Genomic DNA, 17,385 nt, shown 5'->3' with positions numbered 1-17,385 from the left:
TGTATGACGAAAGGTCATTCTCGAGGTGGGCATTGAAAAAAAAAAAGGATTCATTTATATGAGCGAGCCTTTTAAACTCATAGATTTATCTCTAAGCATACAAATTCAGTATTGTGCATAAACATTATAGTTGTATGAACCTTTCGAATTCACAAAGATCAAATTGTAGATAATGTGGCGTTGTAATATGCGTAACAATTTCAAACATTTAGGTTTCATTTCTATAAGGAGACTTCCTTTCTTATTATTGTCGCAGTTTTTCATCGTTGTCAGTGCATTTTTATTGGCCGGAAAATCAGGTGATAGGATCAGTTTTTCTTCATTCATTTCCAGATTGTTTTGGTTGTCATCAGCATAAAATTAATAAAAATTATGAAGGCATTGCTTTTCTATCCCTAATTTAAAGTTATTTTCCTCTACTACTGTTATTACGCTTTTAACTCACGAGTTTAAAACTAAGAGAATTACTTTTTAAATTTTTTGATTATTATTATAGTGCAATTCTGCGCTACATTTTAAGATACAGTTATAAAGAAAGTTGGTCCAATATCGTTAACCGTTTTATAATTATTATTTTTGAGCAAATAACATTAATATACTGTTATAAATTGCAGTTAAAGAGATCTGTTAAATGATTTAGAACTTAGCGATCAGCTTCATGCACAATGAGATGCAAGCGAAAATAGTATTTAATATATCCGCCCGTTTGGTAAGTGAAAATATTAAATGACTCATGCGAACTCATCAAATTTGTTTGAACAATATAATGCCATAACAATATAAATGTTATTTCTAAAAATGATTACGTCGAAAAAATACTTCTGTTCACCTAAATATTTATAATAATAATAATCTGATGGAAAACAATACGTGGGAAGTGGAGGTACAAGGGTAAGAAAACCTGAATTCCTTTTAATGCATAAATGTTAAGTGACTAATATTAGCTTTAGTGGAAAAACTGTTTTCTGCCAAAGAGACGATAATTATTACGAAACAATCATCGGGGTTGGTGAGGGGCAGCGAACCTAGTAGCTTAGTAGTGTGCATAAATGAGCTTGAGATTTAAAGATTCACTTTAATTCCTTCAGTTCAGAAATTAGATTTCTTTATACGAATGTTTCTGATCAATAGTTTCATTTCCTACAGTTTAGCTTCAAATATATGTTGCATCACATGAAAAAAAAATATTTTAGCATGAACATAAATTATAATAAATTTACTTACAGCTGTGAAATTCCTACGGAGTTTGAAAGCTGTTATAGCACCCGCCATAGCTGCAAAAAAATAAATAATAGTTAATTACACAAAACTTCAAAACGTAACAAATATTAAGAGCGTAACAAATGTTTTCCACGATTCAAATCCCAGTATTCTGCTTTGATGGCGATATAATCATTTCAATTTTTCAGGCATAGATCTGAAATTAATTTCAAATATTCATTTTTAAGAGTTTTTAAAATAAATTTTGCGTCATTTGCTTAAATTCCACAAAAAATGAAATTCATGATGAATTTGAATGGAATGAAATTCATTATGATGTATTTAAAATGAAATGAAATGGAATATTTTGGAAAAACAATTTTCAAAGTACGAGGGTTGTTTAAGTAAGGGCCTTTTGAGAATAAAAATGAAACGAAATAAAATTTTCAAAACCCAAATTTATTTTTAAATTTTAATTTCGTTTTTTTAAGCATAGTTGCCAAGCTTGCTTAAACATTTATCATACCTTGCAACTAGATTTCGAATACCCTCTTCATACAAATTTACCACCTGCTCTGCTAACCAAGAGGTTTCGGCCGTTTTCACGTATTCGTGCTCGTTGTAGTGATTGCCGTCAAAATTACGTTTGAAATATCGGAAAATATGAAAATGACTTAGCGCTAGGTCTGGGCTTTAGGAAGGGATGGTCCAAAACTTCCCAGCCAAAAGAGTTCAATAAAGCTGGGATCCGAGCTGCAGAGAGAATCATTGTCATAGAGTTGCAAAATTCCCTACCAGCAGGGCGAACAATTTCGCTACTTCCCAAATCGTAACTTCAGAAATCTACCCATATATGAATGCAGCAGACAGGTTTTTTCGCGGACTGAAAACGCATCACTGACCATATCTCGTGTATGGCAAGTGATTTGTTAAATTTGAACATTTTAAAGGCACAGAACTGACCGTACAGTTTACCTACTCAACTGCAACTGAGAGCAGTTGTTCCTATAGAATGCCGATCGAGACACGAAACAAGTGCTCGTTGCGATGCACGCGTCACCTATTAGGGTACACAACAGAACGGTATGCTTCTCCAATATTATATTTCAAATACATTTCAAATACATCCTATAGAAGTTAGAAAAAAGAAATAAGAAAAATAGAATGTTTTTGGAATTAAAAATTGTTTCTGTACCGCGTGGGGATTGTTGAAACTTTTGTAACATTTTGAAAATGTATATATGAGACATGGATTTTTGAGTAGAAGAAAATTTCTTTCTTATTGGAAACAAATATTTAAGGCTTATAGAAGGAAAATAAGTATAATAAAAACACACATAAGACATTTCAAATCAATTTGGAGTGCAAATTGAAATTAATTTGAGAAAACAAACAGGACATTTGAGTATAATTTGGGACACACATGGGAGCTTTTCTGCTGTAAGAAATGTTAGAATAGATTTATGTAATGTTTATAAATACTTGAATTCAGTGTGACAATGTATGTAAGAAGACTTGTATATATTCGAAGTGAGAATGCATCACTTGATTATGTGTGCATGTTTAGAGCGGGCACAAAAGATACCTTTAATAATGTGCGTGAAATGTTAAAATATGTAATTACATTGTAAAAAGTAACAGTATTTTTTCTGATCCTTTCAGTATATTTTTCGTTTTAATGCTGTTTTGCTGATTAAACGGTTCTTCACCTTAATCACCAAACGCATAAAAACCATTCAATTCAAATTATACTTTTTGACATACATATTTTCTTACTGTCCGAAAACTTCTACTTTTCTCAAATCATTCTTCTCTTACTTATCAGCAAATATTTTATGGTTTTTAACATCCTATAAATGAAACTGCGATTCGACTCTATTGTCAAATGGATACTCTACCTGATTATTAAATTTTTATAGATACTTTTCGTAAGTTAAGGTGCTAGTCATTTTTATAAAGGGGCACATCTATAGTCTTAAACGTTTTTACACTTAAATATGATTTTAATAAGTAAGATTTTTGAGGTGAAGACATTTTTTCTTCATAAAACACTAGTGAGAATTAATTGGAGAGTGGATTACTTTACAGCAAGTATGGATTTAAATTGGAATTAATCTGAGAGGTAAAAAGGTAATTTAAAATCACTCATTAGACAAATTCGAGTTTAGAATACACCATTAAATTTTCGAAACATTTTAAAAACATCTATAAGATTTTCGTTTAAAAAAGTATTCTTTACCCATTACGAAAAAGATAAAAATCTTTTTTTTATGTTTCACGTAAATAATAATTTGCAAAAAAAAGAAAGAAAAAAAGAAAAAAGTTGACAGAGCTAAGGAAAAACACTTGATTAATTTGTTGTCCAAAAGTATTGCAAAAGAGTTGCAACAAAAATACAAATGACGAGAGAAGTCAAATCAAAATCTGATAAACGTTAGAAAATACGTGTTAAAATAATACAATTACTTTTGTAGATACGCAAAAACCAAATAAGTTTTCTATATTTAGGCACATTTTTACATGCATCAAATCACACAAGCATCCACAAAGATCCGTAAGCCATATTTCGGGAGGTCAAAAAGTTAATTACCTAGAAATGTGTACCAAACCTTCGAATTCAGCAACAGAAGATACGCACGATTAAAAAAAAGAGCGAAGCATTACCAAAAAAATTAGAGGAAGAGAAGAATTAATATTCGAGTCAATTTTTTTTCTTCTTGAAAAAGTGGGTAAAACTTCCAATTTCACGCTCAATTGTCGGAAAAGGTTGATGACTGAAGAGCTTCAATGCTATATATGGGTTACTTAAAAAAAAAGGCTCATATATGCGTTTAATACATAATATTCTGATTTTAACCTGAATTTGAAATGACAGTTTGGATAAATAATACATTCTAAAGAATGATGTCACATGATGTTTAAAATACAGTAATCTTCACGTTACTGTAAAAAATGTTCAAAAAATTTGAGAATGAATTTAACACAAATTACAAAATTATTGAAATTATATTAATTTCACTGCAGAATATTATTTTGTATTGATAATGTGTAATCTAAAATATAATGATTGCTGTTGGTCTGCCGATATGTTGATTTTAATTGATGCAAAGTAAAAAGAAACATGCTGATTACAATCGGAATGAAAATTAAAGATGACTAGGACTATAATCAACGTTAATTATAATTATAATGAAGATTAATAACTACTTTAATCAAGCTTAATCTATAAATATAAAAATGAATGTCGCATCTGTTTGTTTGTGTATCCTTTATAGACTCCTAAACCATCCGACAGAGAGAGATGAAATTTGCCAAACTGATATTTCGAAATAAGAGTAAGGTCGTTGTCAACATTAGAACATTCTATGACGAACTTTTGATGAGCGAAAAACAAAATGGAATTTTCTGATTAGATAAGCGTTATTTTAAATTTAACTATAAATGATTATATATTTCCAAATATTTTAAAGATAACATTAGTGATATTTGCTAGCTTATAGATTCATTTGATCAAAAAAGACCACGTATCTTAGTATTTCCGATGTGTATGATAAATTCAATGAATTAACGTGGTAGCATGAGTGTCACCAAATTAATATTTCTAAAGTTATCTGATACCACGTGCTTGTTTTGCTTATAGTAATTCTTTTAAAACTTGTTTATATAAAAGTAAATATTTTAAAAGCAACAATAAATGAAATAAAGGAAATTAGTTACGTATTGAAAGGCAAAATGAACGGAAAAGTGGTAGTAATTCGCTTAGGAGAAACATAAAAAATTGCTATACTATTATTGACGACCCACGATGCTAATTAATTTAGTTAATAAATGTTTATTGATATAAAAGAAATAAGCTATGTTCTAATATATAAGCTATTGATATAAAAGAAATAAGCTATGCTCTAATATATAAGCTATTGATATAAAAGAAATAAGCTATGCAAAAATAAGAACAAAAGTACTCATTTGTCTAGTGGATCCAAAAAAATATGCATATTATACTATACTATTATTGGCGCTAATGACGCTGCATTAATGTTTGTAATATGAATTAATTGAAATAAAAAAAATAAGCTATGCACTAAAAAGAAAAGTTAATGGTGGAAAGGATAATGGGGAATTTGTTATGGGGAACCGTAGAAAATAAGTGTCTTCGTATAAGTACTTTGTATAATTTTGACAATTATAATAAGGCTGCTAGCAATAGCATCATTCTAAGTGATGCTAAATGCCGCTAAATTCTATTGCGATGGGGTGAGCTAAAAAAACAAACAAACGTGTTTTGCTTAATTTAATGACGTAAAGCCATCAGGAGGGGCAACAAATAATAATAAATAATAAAATAAAATAATTGAAATTATTTAAGCTTTATTAATTGAAGAGCCTAGTGGAACAAAATGGTGAGGGATATTTTCAGGGAACCTATAATGAAACTGAGAAGTGGTATCCAAAATATTTTATTATCGATTTACTAGAAGATGGGACTAATAATTTCTTTCCTTATTCAATTTACCACTGTCTGATTTGAAATGAAAATCAGGAAAATATACTCAAAACTAATGCGTTATGTTAAGATTAAAGCGAAACAATTCTGTTACATTTAAATATACCCATGTTGATGCAACCGGATTCATAAAAATTTTCCCTTTCATTTGTGTTCATGATTTCTTCTGATTTATTAGTTAATCTCTCCTTACGAAGAACGGGTTTTTGGATAGTTATAATTGTAATCAGTATGGACAATAAATATATTAATGTTGATTACAATTAAGATTAGCGTTAATTATTATTGCAATTCTAACCAACACCAGTTTAATTGCAATTATTATAGTTTATAACTATAATTTAAAATTAGTTTTGTATCTTTATATAATTAATACAAATTATAATCATAATCAACACATAAGATCAAAGTGTCATAATTTTTCGTTAGCTTACAAATTATCTGTACAAAAGTTGTACATTACAATAACTAACTTTTTTTTCGTGGCACTGCATTTAAAACCTAATGGATATTTTGCGTTTTTGAGAAGAAATTAATATGCATCAGTTATTTAGAAATTTGTGCAAAATTTACGAATAAATATTTGCATATTTTTTACAGTAACGTGTATAGACCGTATTTTCGACATTAATATATTACTTTCCGCAGAGTCATTCCAGTTAAAATCAAACTAAAGGAGTATTAAATTAACGACTTGAATGGTTGTTTTATGAGTACACTATTTATAGCACTGATTATAATAAGTTATATACCCTAATGCAGTGTTTCCCAAAGTGNGTTAAAATCAAACTAAGGAGTATTAAATTAACGACTTGAATGGTTGTTTTATGAGTACACTATTTATAGCACTGATTATAATAAGTTATATACCCTAATGGATAGACTCATTAAAATACAAAATTTACACTGGTTGTATTTAAAGTTTGTGTTCATTATATTCCTAGTTATAATCAACATAAACTTAGCTAACCTTGGTTATAATTAAAATAAACTTCGATTATAATTCTTATATTGTAATCAACTCTATGCTAATCAATCACACAATCAAAAGTTATTTTGTTAATAACACTAGTGAACACTTTTCTGTTGCATGAGATTTTTTAACAGGTCTGACATACTTTCGTATTACTGATTTCAAATCTGCAATCGGTTTTTCTCTCCAAGCTATAGTTTTTTTTAAATGATATTTTTAATCTATTTTTTGTTGAGAAGTACAAGTTTAAAAACATTATGCTGATCTTTAGCTGTTTATTCGTGTACTTCATGATACTAGGATGGCACCTCCAGCCGCGTATGTTGACGTTTCCAGGCATGAATTCCTATGCAATTTTAATCCCGGTTATGTGTTCTCATGTCCCTAGAAATGTGACCTAACATTCACGTGACCCACTGTTATATATAACCTTTTTAAACTTTCCCATTTCGATCTAATTTAGACAAAATATGTCTTTTAAAGACATCTGTAGCTTTAGGAGTAAAACCAATTTCAGATTTGATATCCCCAGATTCGAATTAAGCAAAATCAAGTATTTGTATAAATGCAAATTTTTTTCTTCTTTAGTAATTGTAGCTAATGCTGATATTAATAAACATTGCTGTTAGTCTTATCATAAAAAAAAATTTGCTGATAACTAAAATATTTACTGATTTAATATTAAAAACAATTAGGGTAATTCTAATTACAATTAAATTTTACTGTTATTATAGTTGTAACTAATGTTTGTTATAATTGTAACTAATGTTTATTATAATTTTAATTGACGTTAATTTTATTGAAATGATGATTGTAATCATAATTACTATATCAAAATTTTAACTATTTAGACATCTTGAAAATCCTTAGAAATTGCAAGTTAACTTCTTTTAATTTTAGATTTAATTTTTACTTAATCTGTTACTGTATAAATGATTTTAAAATTGCAGAATTTTATTCTTTTCGCATTTGGTGAATTATTTAACATAATCTCAACACATAATAAAATTATGAGTAAAAAATTATTAAGTGACCTTAAAAATTTGTGAATTTTAGAATTATTTGCTCATATTTTCTTTAAAAATTATGATAAATTTATTTTTGAAAATTCACAATTGTCAAAGCTTAAATTAAAAAAAGTAACTATCTTTGAATAGCTAAAGTAAAAATAGATGAAAAAAGCTTATTTATATTTTTAAGAACAGTTAACTTTTTTCGTACATAAATATTTAGCTCAGTTTGTGAGAGACTTTCTTCCTTGTTAAAAGAATGTTTCCTTGTATTTACCGAATGTTTCCTTTTCACTCATTTGAAATGTGAGAAAATGTGTGCGGATTAAATCACGAGCTTAACTTAATCTGTTAATTGCTAACTGCAATCTTAATCCTTATTCGTATATTATTTAATGCTTTAAAGTGAGTTTGAATGTTATTTAATTCTTTAATTGAATTTCTTAACAATGTCAATAATGTACAGATGGTATAGTTGAAAAAAGAAGAAAACTTTTGAACACTTAAAAATCAAGCAGAAACGGAATAGTTGATGAAATTTTGAAATAAAATTCTAAGGCATTTCAAAATAAAACTAAAAATAATTGAATAAATTGTTAAAAAATAGTCTGCATTAGGAAATAAAATATTATTGTTTTTGAAACATTATATCTTTTTTTTCTAGATTGATCACTTCTAACTAATATTTTTATAATATTTGACAAAAATGAAGGAAAGAAGTATACACATTAAAAAGATTGATATTTTTAATGCTCGCAGTTTCTTAAAGATGAATTTGATAAATTATCTATTATTTAAGTTTCTTTTGATATCTAAAATTATTTGGTGGTCACCAAGCTCAAAATAACTTTTCTTACACTTGATGAGAATTAATACTTTAAGCAGTTTAAACTAAATATATGTTCAACATCTGCCTGTTTAAAATAAAGTTGCAGAAAAAATAAATGAAAAAAATATAGTTAATCTTTCATTTTAATCTTTCATAGTTAATCTTTCATAATACATGCTCATATAAATTTACAATTTTTGGGTGCGTTTATTATTTTTTTTGTGTTCAAGTAAATAAATAGAAATTGCTAATATACTGGCGTCCAACTAATCGAAAACTGTCACAAATCTTTTGATAACTTATCAATTAAAAATTAAATTGATAAATTATGTGTTATTAGATCAGCTATTGATTACTTATCAATTAAAAAAATTGGCAAAAATATTTTAAGTGCAAAAAGAAAGTATTGATTTTCTTTAAAGCATTATTATTTTTTTTTAAAAAAAGCATTAAATTTGCTGTGACTCTCTTAATACATATTTTTAAATTCCTTGTCAAGAATGAAATTATGAATTAATTTTCTTTTTCTTTGCGTGAAGAGTAAGAAAATGCCAAAAACCTTAACCAAAATGCAATGAATAACAAATGAAAAAGACAGGTGAAAAACATAAAACTGATTTGACTGCCTTATGAAACTTGGAGGTGTTTTTAACGACCGCCTTTCAACTTTCATCTTTTTTCTGCAATAATCAAGCAGGTTTTCAACCATACCTTCCTCAGTAATGATTCGGAAGATTTTAAAAACAAAATTCCATTCGTGTTTGATTTCATTTTTAGCAGGGATACAAAAAATTATATATTTAGTGTTGTTAATGAAAAAAAAACTGTATGACTCTTCATTCAAATATAAATTTTAATCAGTAAGTTGTAAGTAAAACTTGAAGTAATTTTTTTAGAAAAAAACTAAACTATCGCTTTTAATAAAATTCCCTGTAAACCTTTTGTATTATAAAGAAATGGTTATAAAACTCTTTCAATACCTCAAGTAAGTTTAGAAAATAAATTAAGCATTTATTTTATATAGCTTCTTCTTTCTTGTTGTTAAAGCAAAAAACTTGTCTTTTTATTTATTTTTCTAGTTTCACCTAAGTTTTTAAGATTATTGTATCCTCATGTTAGGAACTCATGATTCATGAATGTTACCGCGAATGATCGAAATCAAGAGAATGTCGATTTTCATCGGTGAATGCCAACAATTACATAGTCGCTTTGGCAAATGTCCGAAATCTTTGTTATATGTGATTAGATATTAATTTATTCATTGATATTATTATATTTATTCGATATTTTAATATCTTCTGAGGACAGATTAGGAGAAACATCAGTGTTCGGAGTACCGGTTCAATGTACATGTGGCACTGAATCTTAAAAAAAATATTGATGTAGGGCATACCGGGAAGTGGCACTTAACTAAATCTAGTGTATAGTTAACTAGACAAGACACGCCGCAGTGCTGACGAAAATTATCCTCAGTGGTAGATATATCATGTATTAGAGTCCCCTTGCCTTCAGGCTAACCGTGGGAGGTTTTCGTGGTTTTCTTCTCCATGTAACGCAGTTGTGGGTTAGTTCCGACGCGAAGGCTTGATTCAGGAGAATTGAACATTTGTATCTGTAAACCCAAAACTGGGTTGGCTGTTCAATGACGGTTATAAAATTACAGTTTGGTTGAGTTACCATACAGTTATTAACCATACTGTATTTAAACCATTCATTTGGCAATTTTAACGTTTATATGGTAACGGTTCAGTGGAAATTTTGGTTTTCAAAATTATAATTCTTAACACATTTAGTAAATCTGAAAAGAATACTTAGTCGAGAAAAGGATTTTTATGTCATGATATTATTAAATCATGATTTTTTTTAAATCCAGAAATATCATTACCATAGAAGGTTGGTAATTTAACCTGAGTTGTATGTAGTAAGGATTGTGTTTAGTTGAAGAGTGTTTTTTTATGAAGAAAGGTCGCCGCTCATCACAAAGTCAAACCAAACTATTAAAATTAATGAGTCAATAGGCAGTTATAATTATTCTCTCTTTCAAAAAGAATACCTCCTTTCTTTTATCTCAAGCATCAAAAGGGGAAATTCTAGGTGGAAATTACTTTCGTCATTCATAATATCTGTTCTGCCCTTCGACAAAAATACACTTTTGTTCCTCCAATAACACAATATAGTCTTTAGAGTTTTATTTTCAATGGAAGAAATGTTTTAAAATTGAAAAGCACTTTTCTCAAATAAGAATCTCGGAAGGTCAGGTGACTTAAGAGTGACCCTCAAGTTGCCCTCGTCACGCACATTGTGTCATTTTCTTGTAATCTATGGCTGTGAAAGGACAACACTGCATCACTCGAAGAAAAGTTTTAGAATAAATCGTTTTTGTTGTCAAGCGGATTTCTTTATTCAATTCCAGAAAAGAGCCATCTTTAAATTGAATAGAAAACGTTTTTTTTTTAACTTCCACCGTCTATTTAAAAAATTTCAATAAATAGTTTTAGAGAATAATGAGTATAGAATTAATTTTTTTATTGAACGTACTAAATAGGGATATTTTAAGGATGAATTAAGGATAGATTCAATGAAAGTTTTAGAAGAAATGTACACGGTATATTAATTAATAAAATCATAAATTAATATAGACTCAGAAATTATTTTTTTGAATATTTAGATTAAATTTCAGTTCTTTTTACAACAAATTTCGGATTATTGTTGCAAAAGAATTTAAACTGACTGATAGTTTAAAAAGCAGTGGAAATGTTTTTTATTTTTTTATTTTTGTTTTAAATTTTTTTTTTTAATTTTAGCAAATGCATGAAAATAATGATATTTAAAGATTACATTTAGATATCATGTTTTTTTTTCAGATTGAATTTCGGTTATTTTAATATAAATTTAGGTTGTTTTTTTTATTGTAATTACTTATTAAGAATGGACTGAGCATGATAATTTAGTTTAGGCATTTTAACAATGAAGTAAGACAATTATAGAGTAATAGTGTTTAAAAATAACAAGCAATGAATATGAGTTTTGATAAGCATGTTAAATGGAGGACATTTCAAGTAAATATAAAGTATGAATAAAAGTTAAGTATGACTAATGAATTTTTCCGAATAACATTATAGGTTTAGCATTGGATTAGAGCAAATTTAGAATGTATATTATAAATTGAATTTAAAATGAATCTCGGTTGTATTTAGACTAAATTCACTGAATTATGCATAAATTCTTTTGAAAATAAAGAACAGTGAATAGGAAGTTCAGTAAATGCATTAAACTAAGTATATTTTGGAATTAGGATGATTTAGAACAAATTTAAGGGTTTTGGAATGAATTATTATTTTAAATAGTAATTGTATTATTTTATTATTCAAATTCTCTACGTTATTCAATTGATAACTAACGATGGTAGAATAAAACAAAAGGATTTTAATCAAGTTTATTTTACATTCATAATTTCCAATTTATACAACAATAGCGAATAGATATTACTTAAAATTATCGTCAATGCAAAAAGCTGTGGAAAGAAGTTCCATTATGTTCCTTCCTCAAACGATTTTTGTTATCATTTTATTGTTTCGCAGAATTTAAACATTTTAGTATGAGTTGAAGAAGGATGCTTTGAATGTTCTTCTATGGATCCTCATATACTTTTTATGCACAATTAAAAACATTCTATTACGAAACAACCTTGCGATTCGTTACACATACTTGACAGCATTCAATTTAAGATAATATATACATTTTTTTTCTAATTTAGTTGTCCTAGTTACGTTAACTGATGCAATCTGCCAGAACCTGGACATAAAGCATTCTTAAACAATGTATCTAAATAATTGCTAAATAAGTTTCTTAATCTTTTATTTCCCTACTTAAAAAAATCTTCCTTTCCTCACTCAAGAAATTCTCTTTGTTGCTTAGCCTATTTTAGTCTAAATGAAATAAATGTTAAGTAGGCTTATAATTTTGTGTTATGCTACCTATTTGAAACTTTGTTCGAAATTTTGGAGAGCGTTGAACAAAAATATCGAGCGAATTTGCTGCACACAAAATACAGTGAACATTCCACTCCACTATTGCGATACAATACTGAGAAAAAAGTAGGGTCAAAACTATCTGAATATGGTAAAATTTACCATGTTTCTGGCTCTATGGAAGCGCCAAGATATTCTTTATTGAAGTGCTTAGGTAATGGTTTTGGAAAAATTAACAACAGAATATAGTTTTTTAATATGTGTTAAAAATTGGAAACTTTGGTCATTTTAATATCATGCCTTAGAGCATGGCATAAAAATAATTTATTCTTTTAAGTTTCTTTTTCAGTTTTGCATGTTTTACTAAATATGTGGTAATAAGAACTATAATTTTGAAAGACAGTATTTCCGATAAACCGTAACGATAGAAACAAAAAAATTTATCAATTGAATGATACGTATATTTTGGACAAAATTATGTTATTACATTTGCTAAGTTCTGTTTTTTTTAAAAAAAAAATATTTTTTAACTAGAGATATTGTTGTTATATAGTACGGTAATTTTCCCGATATTTTTCATCCTTGTATAGTCCAAATTGAACGGGTCATTAACATTGTAGCAAATTTACATAGTATTATGGTTTGAAGTACTAATATTACGGTTCAATGCTAAAACAACTCTTTTCAGAATGTATTGAAAATATACATTATATAAACTACAAATGTAGTTAAAACAAGTAGTTTAATCACTATATCAAGTAAAAATAGGAACAATAACGTTTTGAAAATGAGCTAAATTAAAATATGTCTTTTAAAATCTAATAAAGTCTTATCCCATCCATTAAAGTCTAAATCCATAAAGTCAATTAAATTAAGTAAGACACATTAAAAACCTAATTTAGTGAGAAAAAAGTAAAAAAAAAATGTTTTTTTAATAACAAATTAAAAACTTAATTAAAATATGTCATTAAAAACCTTTAGTACAGTTAACGTCTGTTCCGCTGGAATTAAATGATCATTGTTACATAATTGAGAAAACAAACTGATTATTTCATCTGTCCTGAAGTTTTTTTTTTAATTTTGGATAATTTAAAACATTAAAAAAAGTTGACTTTTCTCTACAAGAAGTTTTTTTTCATAACTATCATATCATGATTATTTATTGAACTCGAGATATCGAGAAAATAATGCGTCTATTAAGTCTTATAAAACATGTGCATAATTTTATGAAATTCTTTTTATAGGGAAACATAAACTTAATATTTGCCTTAAAAATGGTATTGACATTTAAAATTTATTTCTTGTCAATTTTAATAAATATTTATTCATCACCGAATGTTGTTTTCATTTATTTCGTTGAATGCTTTGGATATTCTTTAGAAGAGTTTCTTTTTTACTATATTTTCCATCAGCGGCACGAGTGCACATTTCTTAATCTTAAACAAATTACTATTTAAAATAAGAAAACTTCTAAGTAAATGTACTAAATTTTTCCTAAATAACGTCATTTATTTTATTTTAAAATTAAAAAAAAATTTATATGAGAATTAATATTAACAATTCCCTCTTTAGCTACCTTCAGTTTGTAATAGTTTATTTCTTATTATAACTATATAATGAGTAGAATTAAATAGAGAAATATTTGGAGCAACTAAAAATGACATTGTTTAAGAAATTTGATTTTGTTAAATACTTAAATGGTTTCGGAAATAATTTATTTTTACCTAGATCAAAATTATTAACCATACCGTTATTTAATAGAAATAGTGTTCCTTATAAAGTGTATCGATACTTATCAACTTCGGTGCTTGTCAGCTATATGAATGTGTAACATATCTCTACTTAACCATTTTGTTTCTTATCAACCGTATTCATACTTATCAATCATATTCATATTTTCATCCATATTGATACTTATCAACCCTATTGATACACATCAACCAAATGAATACTTAAAAGAATACCATTACTATCAAGCTTATCGATTCTAACTAAACATATCTTTATTTATCAACCTATATCGATTTTAACCAAACATATTGGTACTGATAAATTATTTCTTAACATACTAAACATATAGATACTAATCAACTATGTCCTTAATAAATATATGGATTCTTATTAACCAGATTTATTGTTACTAACTGCGCTCTTACTGACTAGAAAACATATTCCTATCATCCATTTCGATATTTAATAATTATTTTATTACCTACTAATTATTGAACACATCGATACCTACTTGTCACTACTATCATTATTGATGATTACTAATCATTATTAATGCTATTGATATTTATAAACCGTATACTTATTTATTAGCAACTTTCAGATACTTATGAACATTACTATTTTGAAAAATATCCATAGCAGTTTTTTTTATACCTTTTATAAACTTTTTTATAAAAATAACGAGATATGATCTAACATTTGAACTTTTTTTTGTATTATAACTAATAAAAATAAATCTTTATTGAATTCAATTTCTTACCTTTTAAGTAAGAAGAAAAAAAGATATTTTGAATAACTTTGACATTCGTATAAAATACATTTAAAATAAAACTAATTTTCCCGATTAGCCACACACCTGTTTCTAACTAAGTCGAGCAGAACCAGAATAGAAATGATCATCATTTAACAATAGTCAATGAACTCAACAAGGTGTGTTTAAACAACAAGAAAAATATAAATTTTTTCGACTGAGAAATAAGATTTATCGAGAAAACGAATCCGCGTTCGTAAATCTTATCTTTGTAGAAGCAGTAAAAAATACGAACGGATCGTTGTATTTTATTTATACACGATGTGACACAGTTTCAATCCTTTCTGTCCATCGTTTTGTACCCCCAAGAGGAAGAAGAGATGACCACTCCCCTTCATCCGACACGTGAGTCGAATTCAGTGAGTGCGTAGGGTTTATTCGTCCCAGATTGAGATCTTTTTGACTGGCCGCCATCGTTATTAGGGAAAGCAAGAAGAAAGCGGGCAATTAGTGACACAAAAGAGAAGTGGATTACATGAGTACCTTTTGTGATCAGTTAATCAGGTCAATCATCGGAAGACTCTTTTTTAAGTTCTAATAGGGTTTGTATTGTATGTTAGAAAGCAAACTTTCACTTTGTTAGAATTAGTTGTCGATTTTTGTTTTGTTTTTTAATTCAAACATTTTCACCACCAAAATACTGGCGTCTTATAAACAATTTTTGATGAATCCTAGATCCCACTGATTTGACAAAAATCATAATTTTTGAATTTATAATGAAAAAACTACTACGAAATTCTACTGAATGTTTAAATATTTTTCTTACGTTTAAAATATTATTTTTTGATCAGAAATATATCAGATTTTATGATAACCTATAGTGATGAGTTAACTTATCACGTTACTCATCAGTAACAGTGATTTTTTAAGTCATTCGGATTGTAAGTTGTTTATTGTATTCTATAAAACGAAAAATGGTTATACAGAAACTTTCCCTTTATTTTCCTTGCTATTGAGAATTATTTTTTAAATTTTATGGAAATAATAAATCTTTGTCGTAAAATTATTTGCGTTTTATAAATGAATCCTAGTCCTAATAGATTTTTTAAATAATAATAGTAATAATTACAACAACAAGTACAATAATGGGTTGTTGTTGGAGTTTATCAGAAAAATAAAATACTTTTTTATTTTCAAATATTGGTTTGGCAATTGGACATCTATCCAAAATGTGTTTCATGATTACGTAAAATATAGTACAAACTTCTTCTTCGTTTTTATTTCCTATATGATGTCTGTAAGAATTAACTTTCACGTGATGCATAGTTAATTTTTTTTTTCAAATGTGTTTGCGTATTTTAGTCTGATTTATTTATTTTCGAAAAGCCAAATTAGTACGAAAACACCATTATAAAGATATAACCGTGAAATTTAAGTATTTGTATCACTTTCATTAAGTTAAATACTAAAATAACAAGAACTGTTTTAAAATCCGTTTCTAGATCACTTTTTCGTGATCTATGTTTGGTCATTTATTCATTAGGCATCATCAGAAGCCACGATTAGAAGAAAATTCAAATTGTAATATGTTTGTACTGTATAAAAAAATGACGCATGCATATAAAACGCTCACTTCCACATTATTCTTATGTTCTGCACTGATTATTTTTGATTGTGAATAAAAATTTTAAGTAATTTACAAACTTTTCATGCCAAACTATTTACGTCGTACACTCTAGAACTGCGGTGTTGTCCGAATTTGATGTTGAAAAAACCCCCAAAGTTGTGTTATTTTAAGTGAATACAGAATAGAGCGTTCATACACACTTTAAAGGATTGTAGTTAAATCTAAACACCAATAATTGATGAAGCTTACACGTCCGATGCCTCTTCGTGTCTGGCAACTAGCCGGAGAATGTGGTGTTGCCGTTTTTCAACGCTCCATAAATTTTGAGAAATAAATTTAAATTGCTATCTTATTTATTTTAGAAGGGGCTTAATCGATTACAGAAGACTGCAGCTACACATAATGAGTGAGTTTACTGAATTATAAAATTTTTTTCTGAAGATATGAATTTTTTTAATCTTCGATCTATGAAGGCGGCCATTGAAGCCTAAATAGGCTTAGCTATCGACTCATGCACGTATGGAAGAGTTCCAAGGTCATAAGTCGATCATTTGAGAAGAAATTTCAATCCCCTTGTTGGACTAAGTTAGTGTATTGAACAGTAGTCTATTTAATACCAAGTGATTTCAATTTTCTTAGCTGATTGTGCGTGAATATTGTTTGTGGTCTGTTATTTGCCAAGTTGTTTCTATTTTTTTTTTTTCGGATTGATTTGACAAAATAATCATGAAAATTGTTACGTGTATGTTTTAGTTGTATAATAAAGATATTTATGTTCCCATAAGAAGA

At 27.7% G+C, this 17,385-nt stretch overlaps 1 protein-coding gene across 1 annotated transcript in view; it reads right to left on the bottom strand.

The window, feature by feature from the left end:
- LOC107439052 (uncharacterized) overlaps positions 1–17,385 on the bottom strand; it is an 86,306-nt gene that overhangs the window by 16,077 nt on the left and 52,844 nt on the right. The window contains exon 3 of the mRNA XM_043047282.2: positions 1,225–1,274. Coding sequence (XP_042903216.1) covers positions 1,225–1,274 — 50 coding nt within the window. The remainder of the gene's footprint in view (positions 1–1,224; positions 1,275–17,385) is intronic.

This window comes from Parasteatoda tepidariorum, chromosome 10 (genome assembly GCF_043381705.1).
Source record: "Parasteatoda tepidariorum isolate YZ-2023 chromosome 10, CAS_Ptep_4.0, whole genome shotgun sequence".
Taxonomy (NCBI): domain Eukaryota; kingdom Metazoa; phylum Arthropoda; class Arachnida; order Araneae; family Theridiidae; genus Parasteatoda; species Parasteatoda tepidariorum.
The sequence above is the reverse complement of the archived record's forward strand: the minus strand, read 5'-3'. Positions and strand labels throughout refer to the sequence as shown.